The sequence below is a fragment of the Callorhinus ursinus genome, unplaced genomic scaffold (genome assembly GCF_003265705.2).
Source record: "Callorhinus ursinus isolate GAN/ISIS: 27379988/994484 unplaced genomic scaffold, GSC_fseal_2.0 scaffold97, whole genome shotgun sequence".
NCBI classification, from domain to species: domain Eukaryota; kingdom Metazoa; phylum Chordata; class Mammalia; order Carnivora; family Otariidae; genus Callorhinus; species Callorhinus ursinus.
Window position 1 is genome coordinate 2,110,156 of NW_027397159.1, and position 26,799 is coordinate 2,136,954.

The 26,799-nt window shown below is 56.5% G+C and overlaps 1 protein-coding gene across 4 annotated transcripts in view; it reads left to right on the forward strand.

Moving 5' to 3' along the window:
* ADGRD1 (adhesion G protein-coupled receptor D1) overlaps positions 1-26,799 on the forward strand; it is a 126,751-nt gene that overhangs the window by 35,741 nt on the left and 64,211 nt on the right. For all 4 annotated transcript variants that reach the window (XM_073888842.1, XM_073888843.1, XM_073888841.1 and 1 more), the window contains 5 exons: positions 2,689-2,748; positions 5,236-5,353; positions 6,359-6,469; positions 8,235-8,310; positions 13,025-13,166. In XM_073888842.1, the coding sequence (XP_073744943.1) occupies positions 2,689-2,748; positions 5,236-5,353; positions 6,359-6,469; positions 8,235-8,310; positions 13,025-13,166 (507 nt within the window). The remainder of the gene's footprint in view (positions 1-2,688; positions 2,749-5,235; positions 5,354-6,358; positions 6,470-8,234; positions 8,311-13,024; positions 13,167-26,799) is intronic.

Sequence of the window (26,799 nt, forward strand, 5' to 3'; positions counted from 1 at the left end):
CGGTCTTCCTGCATGGCACGGATCTGCGGCGGCAGCGCGGGTCTGTTCACGCTGCGCCGTGTCTCCCCGCGGCCGGGGCGGCCCCACACCCCAGGCCCCGCCGGCCAGCCCCAGAGGGAGAGGGCGCCCGCCTCCATCTTCACCCGGAAGGAAACTCTTTCCCAGCGTTCCCTGTGCGACCTCCCCTCACAGCTCATTGGCGGAAGCTGGGTCACATGACCACCACCAATCCTGGGCCCGGGGAGCAGACGGGGCACCAAGGCTTAGCCAATCACAAAGAGGCGTGGGCGGGGCCAAGGCTGCAAAGCTCCGCCCCCCACGGGTTCCCTGGGCTGGAGGCCGGGGTGTCCAGTCCGCGCGGGCTGGCCCGGAGGCTGGGGCGTGTCCGTAGCCTCGAGGGGATGCCTGTGTTGGAGCACAGGAGCCAGTGCAGGCCGAGGCGGGAGACTTTCTCGTTCAGCTCAGCGGTTTCCTCTTTCCCTGGGACTCCCCCCTGGGCCCCCCGGCAGTGTCCGGAGTTGCAAACTGCAATGCGCTCAGGGGCCGGGCAGCCGGAGGAGGAGTAGGGACCGTGGCCGTCTGCGGGGGTGGCGGCTAGCTGACCTGGGGCACTGCCCCCTCCGGTTTTGCAAGGGAGGCCCCACACCCGGGTCTCTAAAGTGGGAAATAATCCAATTTTTAAGTAGTGGACAGCTACCTAAAATTTTAAAAGCAGTTATGTGCAGATTTGTGAGGCGGATTCGGTCTGTGGGCCCTCGGTCTGGGACCTCTGGCGTGGGCCCCCGTGGAGAGACCTGACTCTGGGTGTCCTGCAGAGCAATCCTGCAGATTCGCCCAAAACCCTGCCCATCTCTGATTCAAAGAGAAATAGTATCCGGTTTTCCATGTCGTCCTGGCTTTCCACCGCTAGGAAATTGGCGAGAAGGAAATTGGCGAGAAGTCCTTTCCCGTGCTGGGTGATAAGGGGTCTGTTAGCCACGTCTGGCCGGGCAGGTCTTGAACTGTGGCGAATTCCAAGGGAGACGCGCTGTGAATGTGAAATGCCCCCTGGATTTCTAACACTTAGGACAAAGAAAAGAATGTAAAATACTGAATTGATAACTTTTATATTAGCATGTGGAGTGCTGTTTTAGATACTTGGAACTAAGTAAAACATAATTAGTTTGAAACATAATTAGTAGAAGCAAAATTCGTTTCGCCTGTTTTCTTTGTACTTTTTTAAAATACGGCTACTAGAGGGGCGCCTGGGTGGCTCAGTTGGCTAAGCCCTGACTCTTGGTTTTGGCTCAGGTCATGATCTCCATATCCTGAGACCAGGATTCTCTCTCTGCCGCCGCCCACCCTGCCTGGGCACATGTGCACTTTCTGATAGACAGACAGACAGGCACTAGAAAATCTAAAAGTGGCAATGTGGCTGGCATTATATTTTTATTCCACGGAACTCTTTTGGAGTAGGAGTCAGCAATTTATAGCATAGCCCTTAGGCCAAATCCGGTATGTTGCCTGTTTTTGTAATAAAGTTTTATTGGAACATGCTCACTTAGTTATGTTGTCTGTGGCTGCATTTGCTCTATAATGGCAGAGCTGAGTGCTTGTGATGGAATTGTATGGCCTTAAAACCTCAATACTTTACTAGGTGATTTTTTTTTTTTAAGTGCTGACTCCCTGCTCTAGATTATAAATTCTGCCCGCTAGACCTTCAGCCCAATATTTTGTTCATCCTTAGTTCATAAGGTCTTGCCCTTCAGAGTCTTAATAAATATTTATCAAATAAAGGTAATGAAAGAGTAAGGAGTTTTGATGATGTGTTCTCTCAGTATTTAGTGTCTAAAAGTGTGAGGAAGAATGGTTTTTCTGGAGATGGTAGTTTGGTGGAAATATGGGAGATTTAGATCAGGCTCTCAGTTTAATTCTGTGTCTACAGTAGAAGACAAACAGTTAAAAGCTGACATGAGTGATATAAATGGGGGACTGGACTGGGTGTCAGGAAGTAGGAAGTGGTGACCTGGGGTACATGGAGGAACACGTATCTGACTAAAGGGGCAGCTGCCGTTCCACGTTGGCCAATGGTGGCCATGTGGGACTGTGGGCTAGGGGTGGCCTGAGCTTCTGCTCTTCTCAAAGGAAGAAGGAAATTCACATATTTTCATTTAAATCTCCCCATTTGAACATGTTAAAAGCTAATTTATTTTTTTTAGAACAATGGTGAGCCAAACCAAACATGATTTTAAGGTGATCTGACCAAGGGTCTCCAAGTAACTTCTTTATGGAGAGGTAATTGCTAATGAACACAAGTGGTTTTAAGTCAGCTTGGCTTCTCTACCCAGGGAAAGCGTATTCAGCAGGCCATGATTTATTCACCTGTTCATTCGTTCGCTTATTCATTCGACAGGCATTTCCTGAGGGCTGCTTATATCTCCGAGGTACTGTACTTAACGTGACTAAGGTGTGTTCATTCTGACATCTGAATGATCATCACTGATAGACGGGTTGTCACAGGGAGCAAAGAAGATAATACCTCTGATGGGCTTTGTCATTTATAACCTGATACGCTAATGTGAGCTATTTTTGTTTATTACTGTATGTAAAAACCCAGCCAGTGGTTGATAAGACATGGAAAAATCTAAGGTCTTGAGATTTTGAGGATTAAGGATACATGCTAAGCAGTGTCATTTTATCTGCCTTTAGGTCTTCTTAAAAACCATGGGAGAGGTTCTTCAATTGCCCACTTGGGTTGATGTGTCAGAGGTAAGAAAAAAAAGAATATTTTTGATTTTCAAAATGTATTTACTTTGGGGACCAGTGTGTCTTCCTGGAAGTGGTGTAAATATGGCCCAAGTCACATCCCTAGGAGAGATGATGCATCTTCCAGTCTTGCTATCTGGGACATTTGAGCTCATTTTGACCAGATATACAGATTAGAAGTGCCTTGTCTTCCGTATGGCTCAGGAACTGTGTGGGTGTCGGTAATGTGTTATTCTCCTCAACACCAAGCAGGGCAATGGTTCCATTTCTTCATGAGGAGTGTGTACTTGGTTGACCTCTATTTATCGTTTTAATAAAATATTTTTCACCGTCATATTGTTCTTGAGTCATAATAAAAAAAAGTGTTTTATGTTTGGAGATCACTAGATTAAGTGAAAAAAGTGAAACATGTGACAATATGTATTTCATGGTTATAAACGTAAAAACCAAAAAGCCTCTCTTTTCCCCTGAACTCCAAATAATTAGAAACGATAATGGAATATATATTTATATTTAAAAGTAACTTCGTTGACTTTACTGCTTAACAAATAAAACAAGTTAATGTGTTGTGGAGAAGGTAGAAACTGCAGATAATAAAAACCGTATAAAAGAGCAGTCACCTGAAGTCCTAAGGCAGACCGTGATTGTGAGCACTCTCGTACATGTCCCTTCCTGTCTTGCTTTTGTTTCACTTGCATGCACATATATTGTACAAATACACTGATGTCTGATTTAATCTGGTTGTCTTTAGCTACACGCAGGACCACTGCCAGCGACACTGGGCATATCAAGCCGCCTAGGCTAGGCTGTGCTCTGGTAACAAATGGACCCCTGCATTTCAGTGGCATAGCACAGTTGGAACTTACTCCTCACTCATGCAAAGTCCAAAGTGGGTCCGAGGAGCCTTTCCTCTGTCCAGTGACTTTGGGGTCCTGGCTCTCTGTCTATTTTCTGTTGATGCGGTCTCAACACACAACGTCCAAGGTTGCCTGGCAGGGTGGAGGACTCTTAACTGCCTCCCTCAGCAGAGCCGCAACCACACTGGTGTAATATTCAAGTGCTCATTCTCCTGAACCCCTATGATGTTTAAAAAATATTTGGCAGTTTGAGGCAGAAATGCTATTAATGAGATTGCAGTGGGATTTATATTTGAACTTTTTATTTGAACAGTTTCAAATGGAATGAGATGGAGTGAACACTGGCAAAGGGAGGAAAAAAGGGGACCTGAACTTAAGACTGATATAGTCTTACATAGAAACAAATTCTTTTTGAAAAGGCACAACCCTCCAGCGTCCTTGACTTCCAGGGGGAGTCTGTGTACAGGGCCGCAGCACAGGAAACCCCCCCCCCAGAAAATGGCCAGTGGCGGGCCTGAGCAGACCCATTTCATCAGCATCATTTTAAAGTAACTTTTTCTGAATGCTTGGCCACAAAATATGAATAATCATGAAGCTATTCAGACTTAGGCAGGCTCTAATGTGCATTCAAGAGAAGGTATGAATCAGCTACTGCCCAACAATTGCACGCCAGAGACACAGATTTCCATGTGTTTAACTATGCTCGGCTGATTGAAATCAGGCCACAGGCCTCAAAGAAAATGTCTAAAATTGGCCTCAGTGTTCTTTTTCCAGCTCATTAGATTCTCGTGGCGCATGCATCTATGAGAGAATGCTAAGGATGCTTAGCAAACGGATGCTTTTCAGAAAGGCGGGAAGGATGGAAAGGGGCATGATGGCCGGAGGCACAGCCACCGCACACCCGAGGGGCTGAGAGGCCCTGTCCCCAGTGTAGCCGTGTGTCTGATGGTGAGGGCCAGTCGGCCCCATCTGAGCTGTCTGCAGAGATACAGGGTGACCGGGAGGGGCCCCTGCTTTCGTGGGGGCAGCGTCCACTGGGATCCTCTCTGTGCTGGGGACTCAGAATGAGTGAAGAGGGCCCTTGGAGGGAAGGGATGCACCAGGCAGGTCGGAGGCCAGAGAGGATTTGGGGTGCTGACGCCTCCAAAGCCTCCTTCCCCTGCATGGAGACTAGGATGAAGCTCCTGGAGGGGGCTTGGGGGCACTTAGCCCCCTCCTTCTGAAACAGAAGAGGGCAGGGCAGGGGGCCGGCCAGAGATTTGTGGAGGTGAGTTCAGAGTGCAGCTGGGTCCAGGTCTCTGTCACCTGTGTCTAAGCATAGAAGCCTTGCAGCCAACGGCCTGGGTGACCGGGATGTTTGCGTGCTGTGAGCTCAGCCGGGTGAGTGACCTCAGTGATCACTTCCTCGCCTGTAAGAGGGCTAGTGCTGGGGGCTCTCCCCTGTTCCTTCTCATCTGCTCATCGAGAGCACAAGCCCGGCCCGCCACGGCCTTCAGAGATGCAGGGTGCTGCTCCCGTGGAGGGGTGCTGTGGGGCCAGCGCACAGCCTGGCGGCGTATTCCGCGGGGGGGCCTCAGGACGTTGGCTGTGCAGGTTCTGTTGTCTCAGTGCCTTCACGTTGTGTTGTGTTCAGGACAATGCCATGGTGCTGGGCTTGATTGAGACCGTCGACACTGTCATGGGCCACATCTCTTCCAACCTGGACGCCAGCGAGCCCCAGGTCACCATCGTAGGCTCTTCCTCCATGGCAGGTAGCGGTCAGCTCGGTGTGGGATGTGGCCATGGGTGCAGGCGGGGCGGCGGGAGACTCGGGAGGGCAGCCGGCCCGTGGGGTTCGCTCTGACGGCCCCGCGCTCACCTGCGCAAGCAGGTGCGTACACACCTGCACAGGTGCGTTTGCACACACAGCGGGCAAAGGTGCACACACACACGCAGCAGCAAACACACCATTGGCTCAGACAGGCCTCTCTGCTTTTCTAAACTATGTTGCCCTTAACGAAAATCACACTTTGGAGGGGGAGTGAGAGCAGGACACGTGTGCTCAGCCATGACGTGGACGCAAAGCTACGGGAGCATTTGGTGGCGACTCGGGGCCGGGCTGATCTTGTGTAGCAGCCCCCTCTGTTCAGAACAGGAGTCGGTATCAGCAGCTCCTCTGAGTGTCTGTGGAATAAAAGCTGCAGAAGCAGGTCTCCGAGAGCCAGCTGGAGGCTTGGCCTGAATCTGCTTTTCCAAGATAATCGGCGCAGAGTCCCACACGCGCTGACTTCATGGCCCCTCCATTTGAAAAGTCTTTATCTAGGGAGCGTTGCACTGCTGATACGCTCCTGCAAGAGCCGAACTCTGGGACAGGGGCTGAACTGACCCACGTCGGTTAGTTTTAGGGGGAATTTGTCGGCTGAGATAGTGCCTGATGGCTGGAAGGCCAGCATCTCTGGCACCTTCTTTCTCCTGTGTGTCATGGGTCCCCCAGAGTGTGGTGAGGAGCAGCCCTGAGAACTGACAGGCTGCCCTGAGGGAAGGAGGGGTCACCTCGGGCCACGAGACCCACAGTGGCGGGATGGCCGTGTCAGCCATACAGTGGAAATGACGTCCTTGACCCTTATTTTTGTAGGTCGTCATTGTCTAGAGGTAATTACACTGCCCAGGGGAGCTCATTCTGTTAACAAAAGCAGAAGCAGATGGGGTTTGACAGCCCAGTTTCCTTCGCTATGCAGCTTACTGACTGTGGCTTCCTGTCTTTGGCTTGTTCTCAGAGTTTTCTGTGGCCAAACTCCTACCCGAGACCATAAATTCCTCTCACTACCGCTTCCCGGCCCAGGGGCAGAGCTACATCGAGGTTCCCCACGAGGCGTTCCGCAGCCAAGGTGAGTGCAGCCGCTGAGCCTGCCCCAGGACCTCGGGGGCTCGGCCCTTACAGACGTGCGGCTGGCCGTTACCCGGAGGACGCACGGCCCTCGGGCCTGCTCGCTGTTCCCGCAGGAGCGGATCTGGGCCAGCACTTCTTAGCGGGTCCTGGCGGGCGCCTGAGATGCTCACTCAGAATGCTGATTCCAAGTGCGCCCCAGCCTCGTGAACTGGAACTGGGGAGGAGGCTGGGAATCTGTATTTTGGACAGGCTCTCGAGGTGATGCTGGTCCGCTGTGAAAGACAGCTGTGTCCTCCCAGATCGGGACAGTGACACGTCAGCAGAATATGAAGAGACGAGGCCATCCCCCTTCCCCCATCCAGGGTGGCCTCCGGCTAGGTGAGGGTTTGTCTGCCCAGGGGTCTACTTCCAACTCCGGGCGCTCAGGCAGCTCTGGCCATTTTTGCTACAGTGACAGTCCCTCTGGCCCCTTGAAAAGTGAGTGAGTGCCTCCACTGCTTGTCCCTCGGGAAGTCAGGGATGGGCCTGTGGCCTTGGATTTGCAGCTCCTGACAGTCCGGCCAGAGGACATGTGATTCTGAGACTGGGGACCAAGAGCAGCCTGGGTGGTGTAGGATCATGGTGTCCCCTCCCCAGCATGGAGTTGTCACTCGCCAGCCCTCAGGGGCCCACCTCTGCTCCCTCTACCTTCTTGTTTGCCTGCGTGAAAGGTGCCTGGAGATGTCATAGGACGCCCCCCCCCCCACATGGGGTGAACTACAGAAACGGGGGGGCGTCTGGGGATGATGCTATGATCTGCCAACTATGTACGTGATCTTTGCTCATCTCATACCACCCGGCTGCAGGATCTAGAAACCCTCCATTCTTCACACTCAGCAGGGCTGTGGCGTCATGCTCTGCCCTGTGGCAGCAGGACTTGCTGGTCGCGAGGACTGACTGGTGGCTGGACTTCCCAGGCTGCAGCCCTGGTTCAGCCACTTGCTGGCTGTGTTACTGAACCTGCCTGCATTACAGGCTCCTCATCTGTAAAACGGGGACAATATTCGTACTAGACTCATTGTTTTGAGAAGAACGAGCAAAGAAAGCCCTTCTACCTGGCACACCGTGAGAGTGATATGATGCTAAATGTATTCCTGAAATCTTAACACATTCAACGAATATCCCCGAGGAACTCTGGAAGATAGCTAACCACTTCCTCCTCCAAGCGTCCTCTGCTAAACTAAAAATGATTCCTGTTTCAAGCCGTCATATAGCAGAGAGGTGGGACTAGCCACAAGGCATGGAGGACACCTGAGTGATCGCCGCCACTTGTAAATCCTGCATCTGCTGCCTCGCTCATGTCTTCGCGTGGCTGCAAATACTCCCTATGCCAACAGCAAACAGGACATGCTCACCCAGAGGACGCAAAGCTGGAGGCTGGCGTGGTGCCCGCTGCTGGAGCAGGGCCCTCTGCCCTCAGAAACTCTGGCGTTCCTGGCGAGTCAGGCTCTCCCCGGGAGCCGTGGCATCTGTGCGTCTCCAGTCGGCTCGGAGGAGGAGCACGCAGTCACTGCCACAGTTCAAGCCAGAGCTGAAGGGTCACAAAGTTTCTACTCAGGCTCCTGGAAAATTCCACCCCTGCGAGTCCCGCCCCCACCCCCAGGAGCGGCCCCTGGGTTCTGAGCGTGAGGGTGGGCGCTGCGCACTGCTGGGCAGGCGGGTGTGTCTGGGGGCCCTACCGCTGGAAGGCTGACGGGTGTCTGTGACCCTCTTCTCTTCCGCAGCCTGGACCACCATCGTGGGCCTTCTCTACCACAGGATGCACGATTACTTGGACCACATCCAGGCGGCCGAGACCAAGTGAGTGTGTCAGGTGACACTGGGAGAGGGCAGCGGGCACCCTGGCAGGGAGAGGGCAGCGGGCGTGTGTGCATCCGCCCGCCGGGCGGCTGACCGCGGAGACACCCCCACCTGCACGCCCTCACAGGTCTACAGGGGGCTTTGCTGTTAGAGCCAGGGCACGCCACGGCCCTCGGAAGGGGACGCGGGACCTCGGAGCTGGGGCTCAGCGGGCCCTGGGTGCGCAGGCTGACAGGGCAGGGGGCAGGTGACCACAGCCGCCCGGAACTCCCCGTGCGTGGACGAGTGCCTTCACTGCCGGAGCCTCGCCGCCGCTTGTGTAGAGCGGGAGACAACAGCACACCCTGCATCGGTCAGGGCTGGTTGGATACGCAGCCGCTGGTGGATGGCGGGGAGGCCGGGGGCTCGTGGGATGGGGAAGGCCTCAGTCACGGCAGGACCCAGGGCACGGGGAGCCCTCCCGACCTGGTCACTCCGTCTCCTGCCTGTGCTTTCCTCTGTGCTGGCTCCTTTCCAGGCGGGCCCCTCCATAGAGGCACGGCTGGCTCCGGTGGCTCAGGACGCCCCCGCTTTGGGTCCTGAGGTCTCGGAAGGACAGCAGCCTCTTTCGTGAACGTGTGCGTGGAAACTCAGGCGGGGCTGTGACTGGCCCATTTGGGTCATGTACCCATCTGGCTCCCTCCAGTCACGGTGGCTGGAGCATCCTGCTCTGTCACTGGCCAGGTCTGCTCACATGGGCTCTGTGGAAACAGGGCTGGGACTGGCGTGCTTGGCTCATGTGCCCATCCTGGCCTCCCGCATCCCGGTGGCCGGAGCCTGCTGTTCTCTTGCCGCCGGGGTGTGCTCACGTGGCCCCTGTGGCCTGGCGGTGGGTCAGCCCACCCAGAGCGCGGGGAGAGGCTGGTTCCTCCCTCAGAGGGGAGGGTCGGGAGGCTCCGCTCCCCCCGCCATGGGGTCCCCCTGGCCTCCCCGGCAAGTGTCTCTCGTGCCCCTGCAGGGCGGGCTGTGGGGGCTGGTGCTGCCGCCTGGATGTCCGCAGCCTCGGGGACACCACAGCCCCACTTCTGTGTAGGCCTGGGTCCGATCGCCCTGGGAAAGCCTGCGCGTTGACGCGTTTCCTCGTAACTGAGGGAGGGGGACCGGTCCCTCCTGGCGTGTGATTTCCAGAATTCTTCAGGAGAATTGTCGAAGGGAAATGCCATCACCGTTCCTCAAAAGATGCCTTCTCAACTCCTTGGGGGCTACTTCTCCAAATCCAAGATACGAATGAAGAACAGACCCGTCCTTGGCCCCCCTCCCGTATCTGCAGCTCTCACGCTGAATGGTCAGGCGGAAGCTCATTTGTCAGTGAAGTCCGTGAAGCGCGTGTTTGTGAGGCACGGCCGAGCTTGTCTGGGGGCCAAGGGTGAGAGCGTGTGGGGCGAGCGGTGTCTGTGCTGCCGTCCGCATCGTCCTTCCGCCTCAGACTAGGAAAGGAAGGAGAAGGGGGAGCTGCTCTTCACCGACATCGCGTGTACACGCATTTCAGGGGACAATTCCCTGGGGCCGAGTAGAATCATGACTAGCCAGCGGCCGACAGACTTCTCCATAAAGGGACCGAGAGTAAATATTTTTGTCTTTCCAAGCCATAACGGCTCGGTCACAGCTGCTCAGTCGGCCGTGGAGGCGTGAAAGCAACCTCCGACAATACGTGAGGGAGTGGGCGTGGCTGTGTGCCAAAGAAACTTTATAGGCCCAGGCAGCCCCCCAGGCCCGTGTTTGCACACCCCCGTCGGCCGCGCCGTTATGTCCGTGGATGGGGGAGAGGCTGACTGTGTCCTGCTCTGGGGGGCCCAAGGATGTGCTTGAAGCTCGGCAGCTGGGACGCTCCTCCATCGCAGGGCCTTCCCCCCACCTCCCTGCTGTCCCCACTGCCCGAGGCACCCCCACAGAGAGGACTCTCGGGAGCCCCAGGACCCCTGCTGCGACATCCAGATCACCGTGGTCAGCTCCTCTTGTCCCAAGTCGTGGGCCCTGAGACTCGCCCGGCAGAGGGTGCCGCTCACGGCCCTCTCCCTGTTAGCATTAACACCTGTGGACCGTTGCACCCTGTCAGCAGCAAACGCATGCTCCCTTGGTTTCCCCAAGTCAAAACAGGACAATTTGCCGCGATGAGAACATATTTTTCATAGGTGGAATCTTCAGTTTCAGTGAAGTTCTAAGGGCAGCACTTAATGCAGAAGTGTCTTATTGTCAAAATTAGCCTTGGAAAAAAAATCATCCCAGTAGTTCACCAAGCATGTCCCCGTACTTGTACGCTCTCCTGTGGCATCAGGGTGGGACAGAAGTTGGCCAGCAGTGTGGTAGTCAGCAGCGCAGAGCTGGGCGCTGGGTACCCGGCTCCCTTCGCCCAGCGGGGCCCTTGGCGGCGATGTGAACCTGGGCGACGCCTGGCCGTCTTTGGCGGTGTGCTCCCGTCTAGAATGGTGATGACGACCCACCAGCGTGTGAGGCTGCCGTGAGCGCGGCGCGAGTTAGCTGTTTAAACAAAGCTTGGTGCCCTTAACGTGACGCGTAAGCACTTGCTTTTAGCACCTCATAAGATGGTTGGACGTTCTCGCCATATTGACTGGAAGACAGTTCTCAAACTCCACACACAGTTAGGAGGGGATGAGTAGATCGGCAGACAGCACGCTGGCGTTCTGCTCGCCTACACAGCGAGTCCCTTCCCTTTTAGTATCACGCACTGTGATCTCCGTATGTGTATGGTTTTTGTAAGAATGAAAGGTGCTGTGGAGTTGTAATGTCCTCCCGATCCCCTTTCGGGGTGAGGTGGAGTCAGCACCAGTTTAGTGCATGAAGATGGGGGTGAGGCTGGGACGGGGTCTCCATCTTCACAGCCAAGCCCTGGGTGGGCCGTTCCAAGGACCCAAGCAACCACTCCTGGGGCCAGCGTCTGAGTGTCCACGGGTCCTGGGGGGCACTTAGCCGGTCCCTGCTCTACCCCCTGCGCACGGAGGGTCGCACCTGCCCCATCAGTTGAGGGCTGCTCAGCTCTTGCCAGTGGCTTTGCTGTGCCAGGCAAGCACCTGGGACTGCCTTTCCCTTCGCGTGGGGCCGGGAATCCGAGCCGGGCAGGGAGTCTAGAATCACCTGCTCCCACTGCCCCTCCGCAGGTGGAGACCCGGACCCGGAGAGGGGATCGCTGCCAGCTGACAGAAGCAGGGCGGTGACTCGGTCCCTGGGTTTCCGTGTCTTGTTGACAGACTCACACGTGCTTCCGACAGATAGGTTCCCGGAAGGTTTGGCTTGGCTTACGTGTCCGCCCTTGTGCTTTGTAGAGTAATGCCAACCAAACAATGCGGAAGGAACGACAGCATCAGGGAGACACCATCTTGGAACCCTAAGTGTAGTTACTGATCAGGGCAAAAGTCATGAGTGGGTGTAGACACCACTGGGTGAGGGGTATTCGGGGAACCCTAACACTTTTTTTTTTTTTGAGAGTCTGTTATATTTTAGGAACCATTCTAGGTGCTGGTGGTACAAGCAGAAAACAAGACAGACAAGATCCCTGTTTTGTGGAACTTACATTCTAAGGGAGTCAGGATTAACATCCTACCAGATAAAGTTCTAATGCCTTAATCTTGGCACTCAGGGACCTCAGGAGTCACTGTTCAACCTGAGCTCCAGTGCATAGACCCCCTCTGGGCTCTTGGACACACTTGGTGTCTTTTCTCCACCTCCACCGCTGGACACCACTTTTCACTCACTCTCCACCCATGTATGCCTCAGGGCAGTGGTGAAAGGTCTTCTCCAAAGATATATAGCCACTAAGCACTGAAGTTTGTATTCAGTCCATATATGATGGCTCTAAAGCCTGGTGTTCTTGTATGTATATTCCAGGTTCTGGGCATACAGTAGGGGCTCCAAAGCTACTTTACTCTTACTTTACAAAGTGAGCAGGGCACCTGAGAGTGCAGAGTGGGCAGGTGCCACTTCAGCCAGCCGGTCACGCTCAACATCATCAGCCGTGGGGCGTGCTATCCTGTGTCCCCTGACGTGACACAGTGGCCTGTGGAGTAGGCCTGCCCCACATGCCTGGCCTGGAGCTCCTCCTGAGCACACAGCACATCTACAGTGAGGGCCGCTTGGCAAACCGTGGCTGCCTCTGCTGAATGGAGTCGACAGCAGAGCACGTGGTCTGGAGGTGGGGAAGGGGGGTCATCACCTGGGGGAAACCGAGGGCCTTTCTCAGGGGAGTGAGCGCACACCAGGCAGGGGAACCACGGATGCTCACCGCACTACCATCTGTCACACCGTCTTATAAGCAGGTAGCTTGAAGTTCAGACGGGGTAAGTCACTTACCCAAGGTCACACAGCAGAGTGAGCAGATTCCTGAGATTCGCACCCAGTGCTTTGACCCTTCTGTTCTCCAGCTCCCCGGGCCATGTCTTCTTCCACTGTTATCAGCTCTGTGAGCTCAGGCCCCCATGCCGCCCACGGTGCCGGCATCCAGCCTGGCAGGACAGGTACTGAATGATGGAATGCAGGCTTCGGAATGGCAGCGGCGGTAGGTCTCCTTGTGGGTACCGAACGAGACCAATCGAACTTCCACCCAAGGAAGATTCCAGTCTCAAAAATTTCGGCCTTAACATTAAGTTCTAAACCCAGGTTCTGGCTGCGTGCCCTTTCCCTATTCCCCTTCCGTACTGATTTTTTCTCATTTATTTCCAAGGATTGCTGAGGCAGCAAATTACAAAAGGCACACGCTGTTCGCGGCCAGCTACCTCATTTCTCTGGAGGTGTCCCCGCCGCCCGCGCTCTCCCAGAACCTGTCAGGATCTCCGCTTGTCACGGTGCGGCTCAGGCACAGACTGGTGAGTGAACGCGGACTCGCCCTCGCTTCCGTTCTTCTCCTGGTGTCGTGGACACTGGGGAGTCTGTGGGGCTGGAGAAGGGATCTCAGGTGGCATATGCGTGGACACGGTTTTCACACGGCGGTGGGACAGGGTTGGTCGCGTGGTGCTGACGTTGGGGGAAAAGGCTTTCACAGATGTGTGTGCGTGGACGTTTCTGCGGAGGGGTTGCGGTGGGCAGCTCTCTCTCATCCTGACTGTAGCCATTAGCAACATGCAGTGCTCGGTTCTCCACGGGAAACACGCTCTGGGGCTGAGGGTGGGCCATTTCTCCGCTGTTTGGAGCGGTGAGTTCTTGGTCCTGCTGGGTTGGAACTGGACTTCTGTCCACGTTCGCTTCGTCATTGGGCACAGGTGAGAATGACAAGTGTCCAGGGACATGGATGTGCTCTGTCCTTTGGACAACACACAGCTTGCTTGTGCCAGGATACGTCCCCGGATACGCTGTTGATTCAACACCCGAACGTCGTGCTTTTCGAGGCCTTTGTTTAAGAACTCACAGTGTTCTTGGTTGTTTGGGGTCATGCTGAGGACTTGGTTCCGTTCCACCCCGTCCTGTCCACCAGCCGTAACTGAAGACCTACTGTGTGCGGCCACTGTGTTCTGGCGGGAGTGTATTTTCATTCCCTCTGTCTGCACGGGCCTTTCCCACCCACCTGCACGCACGGTCCTGGCCTCAGAAGGCCCTGGCACCCAGCCTCTCCCTCTTTTAAAAAACAAATCACAAAACACGAAAACAGTTTTAAATTGTGGTAAATATACGTAAGGTAAGGTTTGCCATCTTAACCACGTGTAAGTGCACGGTCCCGTGTCACGAAGCACATTCACACCGCCGTCCGACCCCAGATTCGGCTGCCTTCCCAAACCGACGCTCTGCCCACAGCCCCCGGCGCCCAATATCTGCTCTCTGTCACCTCGAGTCTGGCTGCTCTGGGAACCTCGCATAAGGGGGACCCTCCGGTGTTTGTCCTTGTGGTTCTGGCTTATTTCCCTCGGCACCGTGTCCTCGGGGTCCACCCAGGTGGCAGCAGGCGTCAGGATTTCCTCCTTGGAAGGCTGAACAACGTCCTGTTTTCATGCACATAAGATACGCCGTTTCTGTGCCCACCCGCCCATCTGTGGACATTGGGTTGCTCCCCCTACTGTCCGTAAGGCTGTGAACGCGGGTATGTGCTCTCTCTCCAGGCCCTGCTTTCGGTCCTTCTGGGTGTGTGTGCCCAGTGGTGGCACTGCCGGGGCACAGTCCTACAGCCACACTGGGGCCCCGCTCTCTTTGTACGTAAGCCACGCTTCTAACTGCAAAACCGTTCTCAGAGTGTCCAGAGATCTCTGGCCCACCCAGTGTCCTCTGTCTTCGATGTGTAGACACACTGGGCCCCATTGACACCCGGGCCCCCTCAGCCCCCCACGTCCACCTCGCTGGCTCCCAGGACGCGTTCCTCTTGGGGGGCCACCCCCGTACCTGGTGGCCCGTCCCCGCGACATCACCTCCTATAACTCCCTGAGTGGGGGTCCCTATAATGTGACCGCCTAAGTGTTTACTTCTCTGAATTCACAGAAATGCTGAGATGTCAGTGTCACCAAATACTGATGTCACTGAGGACCCAGACCCACAGCGGCCCCGTGGCTTTGACATGAAGCCCCTGTTCGGACGGGTTTCCCAACTCCAGGGGCCCCACGGGGTGTGTTTCCCCCAGGCCTGTCCATTCTCTGCTCTCCTGGTTTCTGCCCCAGGGCCGTCCTTCCCTCTGGGTCTGAACCTTGGTGCCATCCTGGGTTCTTGTCTGTGGGCGCCACACAGAACCCACTGTGACCTTGTTGTCGGAGGGTCCCCTCCCTGGCTCAGAGCCCTCATTCTGACTTAGTTCTGCTGGGCCAGGAGCTTCCTGGCCACTCCCCCCGCTTCATCCCCTCCACGTGCCCAGACTGACCTTCCAGAAGCTCAGACCAGATGGCCCCATTCACCCATGTGGAATCTTCGAGCTTCCCCGAAGAAGAATCTAAGCTCTGGGCCTCAGGTGCAGATCTCTGGCCGAGCTTTCCCGTCTGAGTTTCCACGTGAACCTCTCCCTCCAGCAAAGTCAGAGCGCTGCCTCTCCATGTCAGGGCGCGCCCTCCTCCCGTCCCCCGACCCCTGTGAGAGCCCCTCTGCACCCCGTCAGCGCCACGACGGAGGACTGTGCAGCCCCACCATGTAGCCGGCCCGTAGGGTTCTTCAGCAGCTGCCCCGGCCCGTTTGGAACCACTGGGCCCTTCCTCACGGTGCCTGGCGTTGGGCCTTGCGGTGCAGGGCAGCGGCTAGGCACATGCTGGGTGGTGAAACCGCTGAAAGTCAGCAGCCCCGAGTGAGGAGCTGTGTCCTTGCGCTGTGCTGTCGTCTGCGTGCGGTCGCGTGGTTCTTTCCATGGAGAGAGGCTTGCCCCTGGGGCGGAGGGATGAGTTCAGAGGCCGTGGAGGTCTGGTCCGGCACGAGGTAGAGACGTTTTTAGTGCTTCTGTGTTGAGGGTATTACCCTGCGGCACAGAGAGAGCACGAGCCTGCAATCAAGCGTAATAAATGCAGAGGAGGCTTGTTTTGAAAGACTCTGGAACCTTCGTGTGTTTGAGGTGGAGGCCAGGCAGGACGGGGAGGGCTCGGAGGCTCGGGTTCAGGGCCTGCCGTCCTGGTGTGTGGCGCCCGGAAGGCCCCTCCAGAGCTGGTTCGGGATAAGAGCAGGGGGTAATGTCGGTGTCCGTGAAAGGTCTAGAGCACAAAACCACTATGGGTAAACACGAGGGCGTATTAGTCCTCTGAGAAGCTCGTTCACTCACACGTCTAGTCGTTGATTTCCTCCACAGATATGGGCTCTGTGACGTCGACCGAGCGACCAGCCTCTCTGTGCCTCCAGTTTGTGAGGTGTGATAACAAACATGGGGCTGATAACACGCCCCCAAGGGCCAGTGAGCTCTTCTTGTTCTGCCCCTGGACTTCCGTGCAGACACAGAAGCCAGCCTTGGCTAACGTTAGCAAAGGGAGTTTTCTGGAAGGACAGCTTGTAGCTCACGGGGTGGGGGGGGCTCAGCCCAGAGGCCCTGCACTGGTTTTGTCACTTTGGCCCCATGGGGCGAGCAGGTGTGGCCCCGTGCTCTGTGTCCGTGTTCCTGGGAGGAGGGGCTGTGGCAGGAGGTAGTCGGGAAGCAGGTGTCGTCCCCCCAAGGGCATGCACGTGGTGCAGTGTGAGTCGGCGGGGGGCGGGGGAGCAGGCGGGAGGACCCCACGCAGCGCTAACGCCCGCGTGCACTTGACCACGGGCCCCTCCAGGTGGGGAGATGCGGCTGTGCACGCTGGGGAGCGCACGGACGGAAGCGTGACAGATTCTAGGGCCGAGTGAGCGAAACTTCCAGGGTGTCTTAAAAACAAGGACGAGCGTTTATTCGAGCCCAGGTGAGGACCACTGCCCAGGATGGGGACCTTCACAGACGAGAGAGAGCGTGGAAGGACTGTGTAACACGGGGCCCTGTGTGCTTCCGTGGCGTCGGGAGTGACAAATCACAGTGACCGAGGACGTTCCAGAAAATGACACGCTCGACCTTGTGCTTTTAGCACCTGCAAGTTTGCAGGCTTCAGACGGATGGGCGCTGGGGAGGTTTTTACTCTTATCTTCAGTTTGACGTGTTTCTCGCGGGCTGTTTGCTCACAACGCAGACGGACAGCGTGAGCTCAGGGCAGAAATGGAGCCCTGCTCTGAAGGGTTGGGGAGTGCCTCCGACCGCGGCCGTGGCGTAGCCTCCCTGGGGGCCTGGGAAACGTGGAAGGTTTGCTTTATCAGCAGCAGCCGGACTCTCCTCCGAGTGTCAGAGACGCCCCGGGCTTGTGGACAGAGGCTGTTTCCCTGAGTGCGGGGCCCGGGTGCCTTTGGGAGCTAGGACCTCCAGGGCCCACATCCGTGAGCGTGAGAATGTGGTGCTGGGGCCCTGGGCCTCGGTCCTGTGGTTCACGGTGTGGGATTCGACTTCCTTGGGGGTATTGCCACAACCTGTGATTTTGTGAAGAAAAGCCATAAATCTGGCGTTTAAATTGTATCTCTGCATTTGTATTGTTGGCAGCTAATTCACATTCGCCTTTAACCTTGTCAACTGAAATATACCTGTGGGTTCAGCCAGTGGGTTGCCACTTCATAGGCTCTAATTTTTCTTAGGTTTTTATTTGAAATGGTTTTAACTTACAGAAAAATTGCAGGACAGTAGAGTTTCTGGGTACCATTCACCCACCTTCCCATAACACTATTGTTTTAAAGTAATTACTGAAGCCTGGAAACGGACGGTGATGTTCCCGCACCGTGGACAGGCTTCGGATGTTCTCAGTTTACCCCCTTAAGCCTCTTTTCTGTTGAGGATCTGGCTCTCGAGAGCTCCTCCAGCCTGTGGTGGATCTTCAGCTTCTCTGTCTTCATGACCTGGTCACTTTGCAGAACATCCCTCAGTTTGGGACGGTCTGACATCTTCTCGGGACTAGGTTGAGGTTATGCATCTTTGAGAAAGAAACCATAGAAGTGAAATCAGGCCGTTCTTACTATGTCTCATCAGGCTGTATCAGTTTCCTGTGGTGTCCGTAAAAAAGCACCACAGCCGGGGCGGCTGGGACAGTGGAGGCATATGTTCTCCTGGTTCCGGAGGCGCGGGGTCCCGGTCCCGGTCCAGGCGCGGCACAGGTCCCCGTCCCCGGTGGCAGGCTGGCCCCTCCCCAGGCCCCTCAGGGCTGCAGGCACCATCTTCCCGCCACGTCCTCCGAGATCCTGACCCGTGCGCGTCTGCGTCCCACTCTGCTCTCCGCGGGAACTCAGTCCTGTGGGACGGGCCTGCCCAGGGGGCCCGATGTCACCTGTCACCCTCTATGCACAGTCATATCCATGGCACAGGGGTCAGGGCTCCCCCCGTGTGGGTTTGGGGGGGCAGTTCAGCCTGTGACACAGGCAGTACGGGACGCGATCTCCTCTTCCTGGTGATGGTCGCTGTCACTGCTTGGCCGAGGTGGCGGCTGCCAGGGTTGTCCCCTGTGAACTTACTGTTTCTTTTGCAAATTCCGAGTCTCCTGTGGAGGAGAGCACAAAACCCCACAGCTCCTTGGTCTCATCATATTTTCACCGTGAATTTTCTCTTCCATTGGTGGTTACCGCCTGCATGTCAGCGCCGTAGTGTTTGCCTGGGGGTGATTTTCCATTTGTTAAGTGGAGTTGTTAGAGGGATAGCCTGCTATTTCTGTGTGCAGTTACTTATTTATATCGACATGACTCACAGATACTTATTGTATTCCATAGGTTGTAATCCAGTACTACCGTTCTGTATTCTGTTGCTCAGATTATCCCAGTGTTGACCATTTGGAGCTTTTGCCAGTTGGCTCCTGGGTCCTTTGAGATGCCACCCTTGTGTTCGAATCCTTCCTTCCTTTCTGGCGTGAGAGGTATTCTAGACTCATGCAAGCCACTGTTTCTCCAGGGACCCCTGGGTCATTTTACTGGGGAGAGGGGTCCAGGTGCTGGGTGTGCTCAGGTCTGCTGGGATGTCCCTGCTTCTCTGTTCTCTGAGCGGCCGGGGCCGGGAAGTGCGTGAACGCAAGCATAAAGCAGACTCAACCCCTGTGCTTTCCACATCTATCCGTCTGCATGTGGGTTGAGACGTGAGTTTCTTCTGACAGCTATTTCCACCCTGAGACCCAGGGTCAACTCGAGAGTTAGAGGCCTGGCTCTCGTTATTTTCAGTGTTTGTGTAAATTGTTTTACAGAGGTAGCTGGGCTGGTTTTCTCCCTTCTGAGTGGCCTTATGGTTCCTTTATGAGAGAGTGAGATTCGCCAGCTCCTGTTTGTGCGACATTATGAGTGTGGCCCCATTCTGGTCCATCTCATGACTGACTTGTTTGGGGGTTTGTGGAGGTAACTCTGTACGGTCCGGAGGTGAGGTGAGGTGAACACAGGCAGGAGCTCAAGGCCGCGCCCGCCCTGCTCCGTCTGCACCCCCTGGGCTTTCGCCGCATCCCCACCCACACCCTGGCGGTAAGCAACCCCCTTAGCTCCTGGCTCATCCTTCTGTATTTCTTTTGTGCCAAGTGAGTAGACCCATATGTTTTCTCACCGTTTCTCCAGCTCCCAGGAAGGGGAGTTAGAAGTTCAGTTCTTTGGCATGTGGCAATTCCCACTTACAGGAAATCCTGGAAATCGGCCAGTTCATAGACTCTTCCACTGTTTCTTACAGCTGCGTAGTACCCCACTGTGTGCCTTTGTTCAGCCAACGTGGGCTCTTTCGGCTCCTCTGCTGCACACGGGTGTCTCTGCCATTTCCGGTATTTTGCCGTTATACACGCTTTGTTGATTTGTCACAGTCAGTGACGCTGTGCACCTGCCCCTTGCTTCGGGGAGCGGCACAGGCCCCTCACCAGCGGGCCCTCGCAGGCCGGCCTCTTCCCTCCCTCGTGGGCCCCTGGCAGCGTTCAGGGGCAGCAGAGCCACAGACTGCCGAGGGAAGGATGCGCTGTCTCTGCAAATGAGCTAACTCTGAGAACGAATGCTTCTCACCTAATTCTGTCCCTCCTCCTCTCTTGAGATCCGTGTGTGTGTTTAATTCACCTTTGAAGATACGACATTATGAGTTGTCAACCACAGGTAATAAGGACTGGGTCTTACAGATTCAATATCTCACCACGGTTTGGGGGGCGGGGAAGCCTAGAATTAGCCGCCCCCAAGGGAGAGCGCGTGCCTGCCCCTTGGTGGAGAAGCCGGGCAGCAGTGGGTGCAGGTGGCTCTGCTGCGCTGTGTGGGCCGGGCTCGGTGTCACCTGGGTCCACCAGGACGTCAGGGGGCTGGTGACTTCGAGGGAGGCTGCAAACCCCTGGGGGCACCATTCAGGCTTCTAGATGCAAGACGCTAAGGAGAGAGTATGTGGAGAGGCGTCTCTGTTGTAGAAGACTTGGGGCAGGGGCCCTGTGACAACTGTCGTTGGCCTTTGACATTTTCTTGCCACAGCAGCATCAGGACTGGCCTAGAAGACAGTGTGAGCATGGAGTGGGGGGCAGTCTCCCTCAGACACTTCCTGAGTCCCCGCAGTGTCCAGGGCCCTGGGGTTGCTGGGTCTGGTGCCCCGGGGAGCGGCAGGGCTGGGTGTTGGTAGGAGTCTGCGTTTGTGTCTGCTGTGAGGTTGGAAGGTGCCAGTTTCAAAACCAGAGAAAAAGAAAGGGTGGATTAAAATGCAGTCTCTGTTTTAATGGTTGGTTACTGCAGTTATTTTTAAAAGAGAAAGGTTTTGAGCAAAGAATCCTGTCTTGAGGCGAGGCAGAGAGGAATTTTTATCATGCCCGAAGAGGATGCTAATTGAGGCTTGTCCTCGCCAAGCCTTCTCCAGGGTTTTGGGGCTTTTTCTTTTGAAGGTTGCCTTTGCATTTCTGAGGATGTTTTTGGAGGCAGGCTTTTTTGAATTAAAATGATTCTCTGATGGGAAGCATTTCTCAAGGAGGCCTTCACCCGAAGGCTGTGTGGGGTGAGCTCTGAAGAAACACGGGGTGCACACAGCTGTCTCCCCAACTCTGTGGGAGAGGCGTGGTGCGGAGGATGCAGCATGTTTATTCTGACCAAGGCCTAAACCAAGGTTTATTGGGGCCAAGGCCTGAGGCTCAGGGTTGAGGCGTGAAGTGCGGTGTGGACTGGGAGGGCCCTCCAAGGAATGGTGGTGGCAGGCCCAGCCCAGGCCTGTCTTTCGGAGTCCCTTAGAGGACAGTTCGTTAAACTCCCCCCTCCTCTGCCCACGGTGCTCAGTCTGTTCCCCAGCGTGATTCAGGGTGTTATTGGTTACTCAGGATGGTCCTGCTACAAAGGACGCCCCTGAGCCCAGGCTGTGTTCCGACCCTGGGCTCTGGAGCGTGCACAGTGAGGACACGGGGGGAGCGGGTATGCCTTGGCGGGGAGTTGCTGTCCTGTCTCGGGGCCCCGCCATGGCCTTCCAGGGCCCTCCAGGGGGGTGACTGGTTTTGTTAGGCATTCCCTTCTGACCCTGGCAGGGATCCCTCCCCGCAGAGTGCTGCTTTACTGTCTGGGGGGCACGCTGGTCACCAAGAGTCAGCACACCTGTGTCTCGTCCACCAGGGCTGATCAGCACTGGGAGCAGTGTCCACAGTGGGCCCTGAGTGACACTGAGCCCTAGGGCTCTCCCGTCTCCATGAGTAGGAGGCTCAGACACGCTCAGGCGCAGGGCGGAGTCTGAGCTTCGGCCTCTGGAATTTGCTTGTCTTTCGGGCACTGATCTCCGGACTCAAACAGCTCCGTCCTCTTTTGCTCCCCATCATGTTGATGAAATTCGTCTTGTCAGGGCTCCTGCTGCAGTGCTGTGGTTCTAGGCCGTTCTGTGCATTCCGGGTGTGCAACAGCATCCCGCCTCTGCCGCAGCAGCCCCTCCCCAGCTGTGGCAACACATATGTCTCCAGATGGTGCAGGAAGCTCCCGGGGCTCCTGGTGTCCGCTGCTGCACGAGCCGGGTCTGCCTCCTCCGTGCTGCGTCACCGCCCGTCATAGTCACCTGGCTCTGTGCTCTTGTCCATGGTCTGGCCCTTCCTGGGTTTGGACTGTGAAAGAGTCACTTTCCTCTGCTTCTTCAGTTGTAACATCCGAACCAGATTTAAGACAAGCGCAAGCAAGGGGATCGATTTCACTGTGGGGCACGGACCCTCCTGGCGGCTGCAGCACACAGCTGTCACTTCTCTAGGATTTGTTGTGAGAAAAATGCCTCATTGTCTTTATATGGTTACTCTGTGGTGCATTAAGGACCTAGAATATTCCTACTGTGTGTGCAGACTGTGGTGGAAACCGAGGTGCCCACGTATATTTATTTGAAAAAAACACGGCATGCGCACACAGGCACACACACGCAGGTGCAGACCCACGTGTGCGTGGCCCAGCAGCCAGCGATAACCAGTGTTAACATTTGGATTCCTTCCTTCAGCAGGTGCACACACGTGTACACAATTTCTTGTCAGTGGGGTGCGCGCTCCATGCCGGGTCCTAGAGCACGCATGTATTCAACCTGAGTAGGTAATGCCAAGCCGGTTCCCAGAGTGGATGCTGCTTTACCCCCCACCATCGGCAGATGAGAATGCCGGCTGCCGGCACCTGGTGTTGTCTGTCGTTCTGGCTTAGCCACTGGGTAGCTCTCAGTGTCTCATTTTGGTTTTTATTTGCTTTGCCTTGGTGAACGCTGAAGTTGGCTACCTTTTAGTATATTCACTGAACATCCTGACGTCAGTTTTGTCTCTCCTGTTCAAGTCTTCTGCCGATTTTCCTGTTGGGCGGTCTGCTTTTTCTTCCTCTTACTGATTTTTTTTTTTAGGAGTTCTTTGCGAACTTTGGGTGGCAGCTGGTTGTTGGATATGTGAGTAGCGAATATCTTTTTCACCTGGATCTGGCCTTTTTCCTCTTGGGGCGTCTCCGGATGAGCTGCAGCTCTGACCTGCATGCAGTGCGATGCACCGAGCGCCTCTCTGTTCTCCTCGTGCCCTCTCTACGAGCCTCATCCCAGGCACGGTTGCAAAGGCTCTCTCGCGGCGGCACTCTCGCGGCTACCTAGAGCTTCGTTGTTTTCCAGCCCTTCTCTGACTGTCCCTGTGTGTGCTGTGAAGCAGGGTCGGGGTCTCCCTTCTGCAGGAGGGTCAGCATCCCCTCCATCACAGGGTCACCTTGCCATAAGTCAAGTGACTGTGTCTGTGTGGCTCTGTCTCTGGACTTTGTTCCTGCATCCTGTTTGCTTATTCTGCCGCCGGTACTCACCGTCCTAACTGCCACAGCTTTCCACCAGGCCCTGCCACCTGCAGGGGGCCCTGGCTCTGTTCTTCCAAGACGCCTGGGCCATTTTGGGCGAGATATCATTTTAACATTTGATGCCCATTGCAAACTGCCCTTCAGGAGGCTGTAGGGACTCATGCTGTCCCCAGAGGGGCTTGCTGGCACCCGTCTCCCCCATGGCTGCAAACGCCGGTAGGCACAAAGTCACATAACACTGGTGTCATTTTAACTTGCCGTTTTATTTTTTACATCGTTTGTTTCCTTACTGACTTCCAAGTCCTCTCTGCATCATCTCCCACCCTCGTTTCTTATTCTGTTTTGGCCACATGTGCAAGTCATACTGCTTCTGTTGTTGGTGTGTCCACCGTTTCTCCACAAGAAGGGTGTGCTGGTTTCCTGTTGTTGCCACAACGAGGTGAGTGGCTTCAAACAACATGGTCTTACTGTCCTGCAGGCAGGAGGTCGGGCCTCCGAGGTCAGCCTCATGGGTCTGTGCTCCTACTGGAGGCCCCAGAGGAAAATCTGTCTCCTTGCCTCTTGCACTGTGTTCCTTCACTTGTCCCCTTTCTGTGTCCAGAGCATCTTCAAACCTCTCCTCCTGACCCCACTTCCATAGTCACACCTGTATCTCTGAGGGACCCTCCTGCCTCCCTCTCAAAAGGACCCTGATAGATCATCCAGTATCACCTCCCCACCTCCAGCTCTTTAACTGAAGCACATCCACAAAGCCCCTTTTGCTGTGTAAAGAGCATTCTCAGGTCCTGGGTCTATTTGGGGGACGTGCACCGTTTTGGATACTGCCTATCATCAGGAAGCCCCTTGCAGATCCATGCTGTCCCAATCCTCAGGGAAGGCAGCCAGACTTCTGAGTGTGCACAGCTACTGGTACAGGGGAGCACCGTCTCTCCGGAGGGTTCCGGCATCCAGCCCTCTTCACTCTGACTGATGACACGGTACGTGGAGGCGAATAAGTGCTTATAGCGTGTTACTTCCGCCCTGCCGAGGCCGGGCCCGATGTGGACACTGTCCAGCTGCACGTCATGGCTGGGGCACGCGGTGTCATCCTCCATGCCAAGGAGCAAGTAGTCTGCCCTGACAGCAGGGCGCTCTCCCCTGGCCTGCACGGCCACACGTGGCTCTTGGGCAACTCAACACGCAGCGTCCACACCCGTGATTTAATGCTCATCTCCAAGCCCTTAAGTAAGCCGGAGTTTGCTGAACACAGGGCGTCTGTTGCGTCAAGAGAAGCCAGAGATTGGGTGGTTCGGGGGCAGGGGCAGCTGCCAGGTGCCTGGCGTCCAGAGCAGCATCCTAGCTGCCACTGTCCTCCTGTGACGCTCCACATGTGACACGGGGCGGAGCCAGGCACACTCATTACCCGAGCTGTTCTGTCCGCACCTGGGGATGGGGGGTGAGCAAAGCCTCATCCCCGCAGGAAGCCCTGCGTGCGGTCAGCGCACCGCTCCTCTTGGACATGTGTGTTTGGTGGTCCTGCCGCCTCGTGGCACAGCGATGTTGGGTCCGGGCCTCCAACAGCAGAGTCAGTGAGAACTCTCGACTGTTGTTCATTTCCTCCAGGATCTGAGCCTGCGGGTCCCGGTGGGTGTTGTGGGGTTCGTGGAGACTGTGGAGCAGGGCTGCTGTGACCCATCTTCGAGATGACCCTGCGCACAACCTGACCCATAAACGGTCCCATCACACGCACGTTCTCTGCAGTTACGCCCCTGCCCCAGCCGCTCCCAGGGTCCCACTGCTCAGCTTCATTCCTGCCTGTGGGCTGTGCTCTAACAGCTGGGTCTTAGCAAACACCAGCCTTCCGGGGTCACCTGCCTGACACCCTGCCCTCCAGGCACAAGAGGCCAGTGATGTAACGGGGCCCCGTTTCCTTCCACTGCCAATGGCCTTCACTGGCCCACCAGGCCCACCTCCACAGAACTCCAGGATTTGGGTCTCAGGATGGGGTCTGGGCGCTGACTCCCTGTCCCCCCCGAGACCTTGGTTCCTTATGCAGAGTGAGTCAGCCTCTGTACCAGACACCTGCAGCTCCCTGCTATTATGTCCCACCCCCAGCCCAGTGGCCACCTGCCTTACCTGTGTGAACACAGGTGGAGCCGCTCCTCTGTGAGCTGCTGCTTGGGCAGGATGCCTTGGAAATGACCGCAGACTGGCCTCTTCCCTGGTGCAGATAGGATTCCCACCCTCCGCCTCAGAGCAGGGGACATTTCCCTCCAGACGCAGCTCTTCAGGCTCTGGCCGCATGAGGCTCCCTGAGGAGCCAGGCGCCAGCAGGGACACGCGGCGGCCCCGAGCCCTGTTGGCGCGACCCGGGGGGCCGGCAGAACTCCGCTCTCTTCAGGCAGCATCCCACAGATGCCCCTCAGGGTCCAGCTTGCGGCTCATCCCAGGTCCTCCCGCAGCTTCTAACGCTTACCTGCACATTCGACCTGGTGGCAGGTTCCCCACCTGTTTGGTTCCCTGCAGATGAACTTGAGGCCTCAGTGGGACCCTCCGGCCATCTTGCCATGACCTTTGTTGTGAGGGTTGGCGGCCAAGGGGCTCAGTGGGCCACGGGCACCCTGCCACAGTGGTCACATACACACAGTTCTCTCCTTCCGTCTGCCCACCCTGGACGTATGTGTAGTTGAGAGATGCCGCTTCCTCTGCGGGCAGTCGCCCTCCTGCCCATAAGCGCAGATGCGTTAACAGCAGCCCGCGAAGTTCCGCTGCACCCGAGGTCTGTGTAGAGCAGCGCGAGGGGGTGCCTGCCTTGGGCCCTGGCTGCGCACAGAAGCCCCTCACATCAGGGAAGCGGGTGGGGCTGCAGGGAGCGGCCCCCGGGGGCCACGTGCGGATGGAGCTGATCTTCGCGTTTGTGAGGCAGGGGCTGGGGGTGGGGTTCTGGGAGGCAAAGGTTTCCGGCGCCAGCCACGCCCTCGGCTGATTTCATTGTGGTTGCTGTTGTGGTGACGTGGCTGTTCATGGCTCCCTGAGCGGGTGCTGACTGGGCACCACATCTGTGCAGTGCGCGGTGTTTCGGGCTCCAGGGATGGAGAGGGCTGGGCAGATTGTCCCCCTGTGCCTTCCCTTCCCGTGGGGACAGCAGGCGGCCACTCCTGGATTCCTGAGCTCCTGGGAGGTCAGCCTGGACTCATGGAGTCCTTCTCTGGGCTTATGCGGGGCGTCTAGGCGGGCTGCTCCTGCCCCAGCGGACGGGGCCTGGGGCCGTCTCTCGGCACAGGCTGGAGGCGTGCGGTGCGGAGCCTGCGGACGGGCTGTGGTCCTGGCGCGGGGGCAGGCTGCACCGGGCCCTGCGGCTGTGGCCACGGCGGGATGGCGGAGCGCGACCTTGGCGAGGTGGGCAAGGGCGGGGGGGCGTGGCGTCTCACGGCGCTGAAGAAAGTTCTGGGCGTGTTGAGGACCTGGACATGGGTACCCTTGCGTCTGCACCCTCTGCTGCCCGGGTGTCGCTGAGCAGGGAGAAGACAGGCGGGCTGGACTCCGGCTCCCGTCCCAGATGGCTCTCACGCCCGGCCTCCCACGGACACCGCTGTCTCCCCTCCCAACCACAGCAGTCTGCCGAGAGCGCGCCCTCTCTGGCTTGTCCCGCTCCCTGCCCGTCACAGCCGCTCTCGTGCGCAGCCCCTCTGCTCCCTGCGTTTCCAGTGATTCCAGTTCACACAGAACCAGCTGCCCCTGCCTCTGCTGGCCGTCCCCCTCCCCACAGCAGCAGAACCGCCTTCTAAAGAAGTGCACCGGGTCAGCTGCCTCTGCTGGGGACCCTCCCCTGCTCCCCTCCCT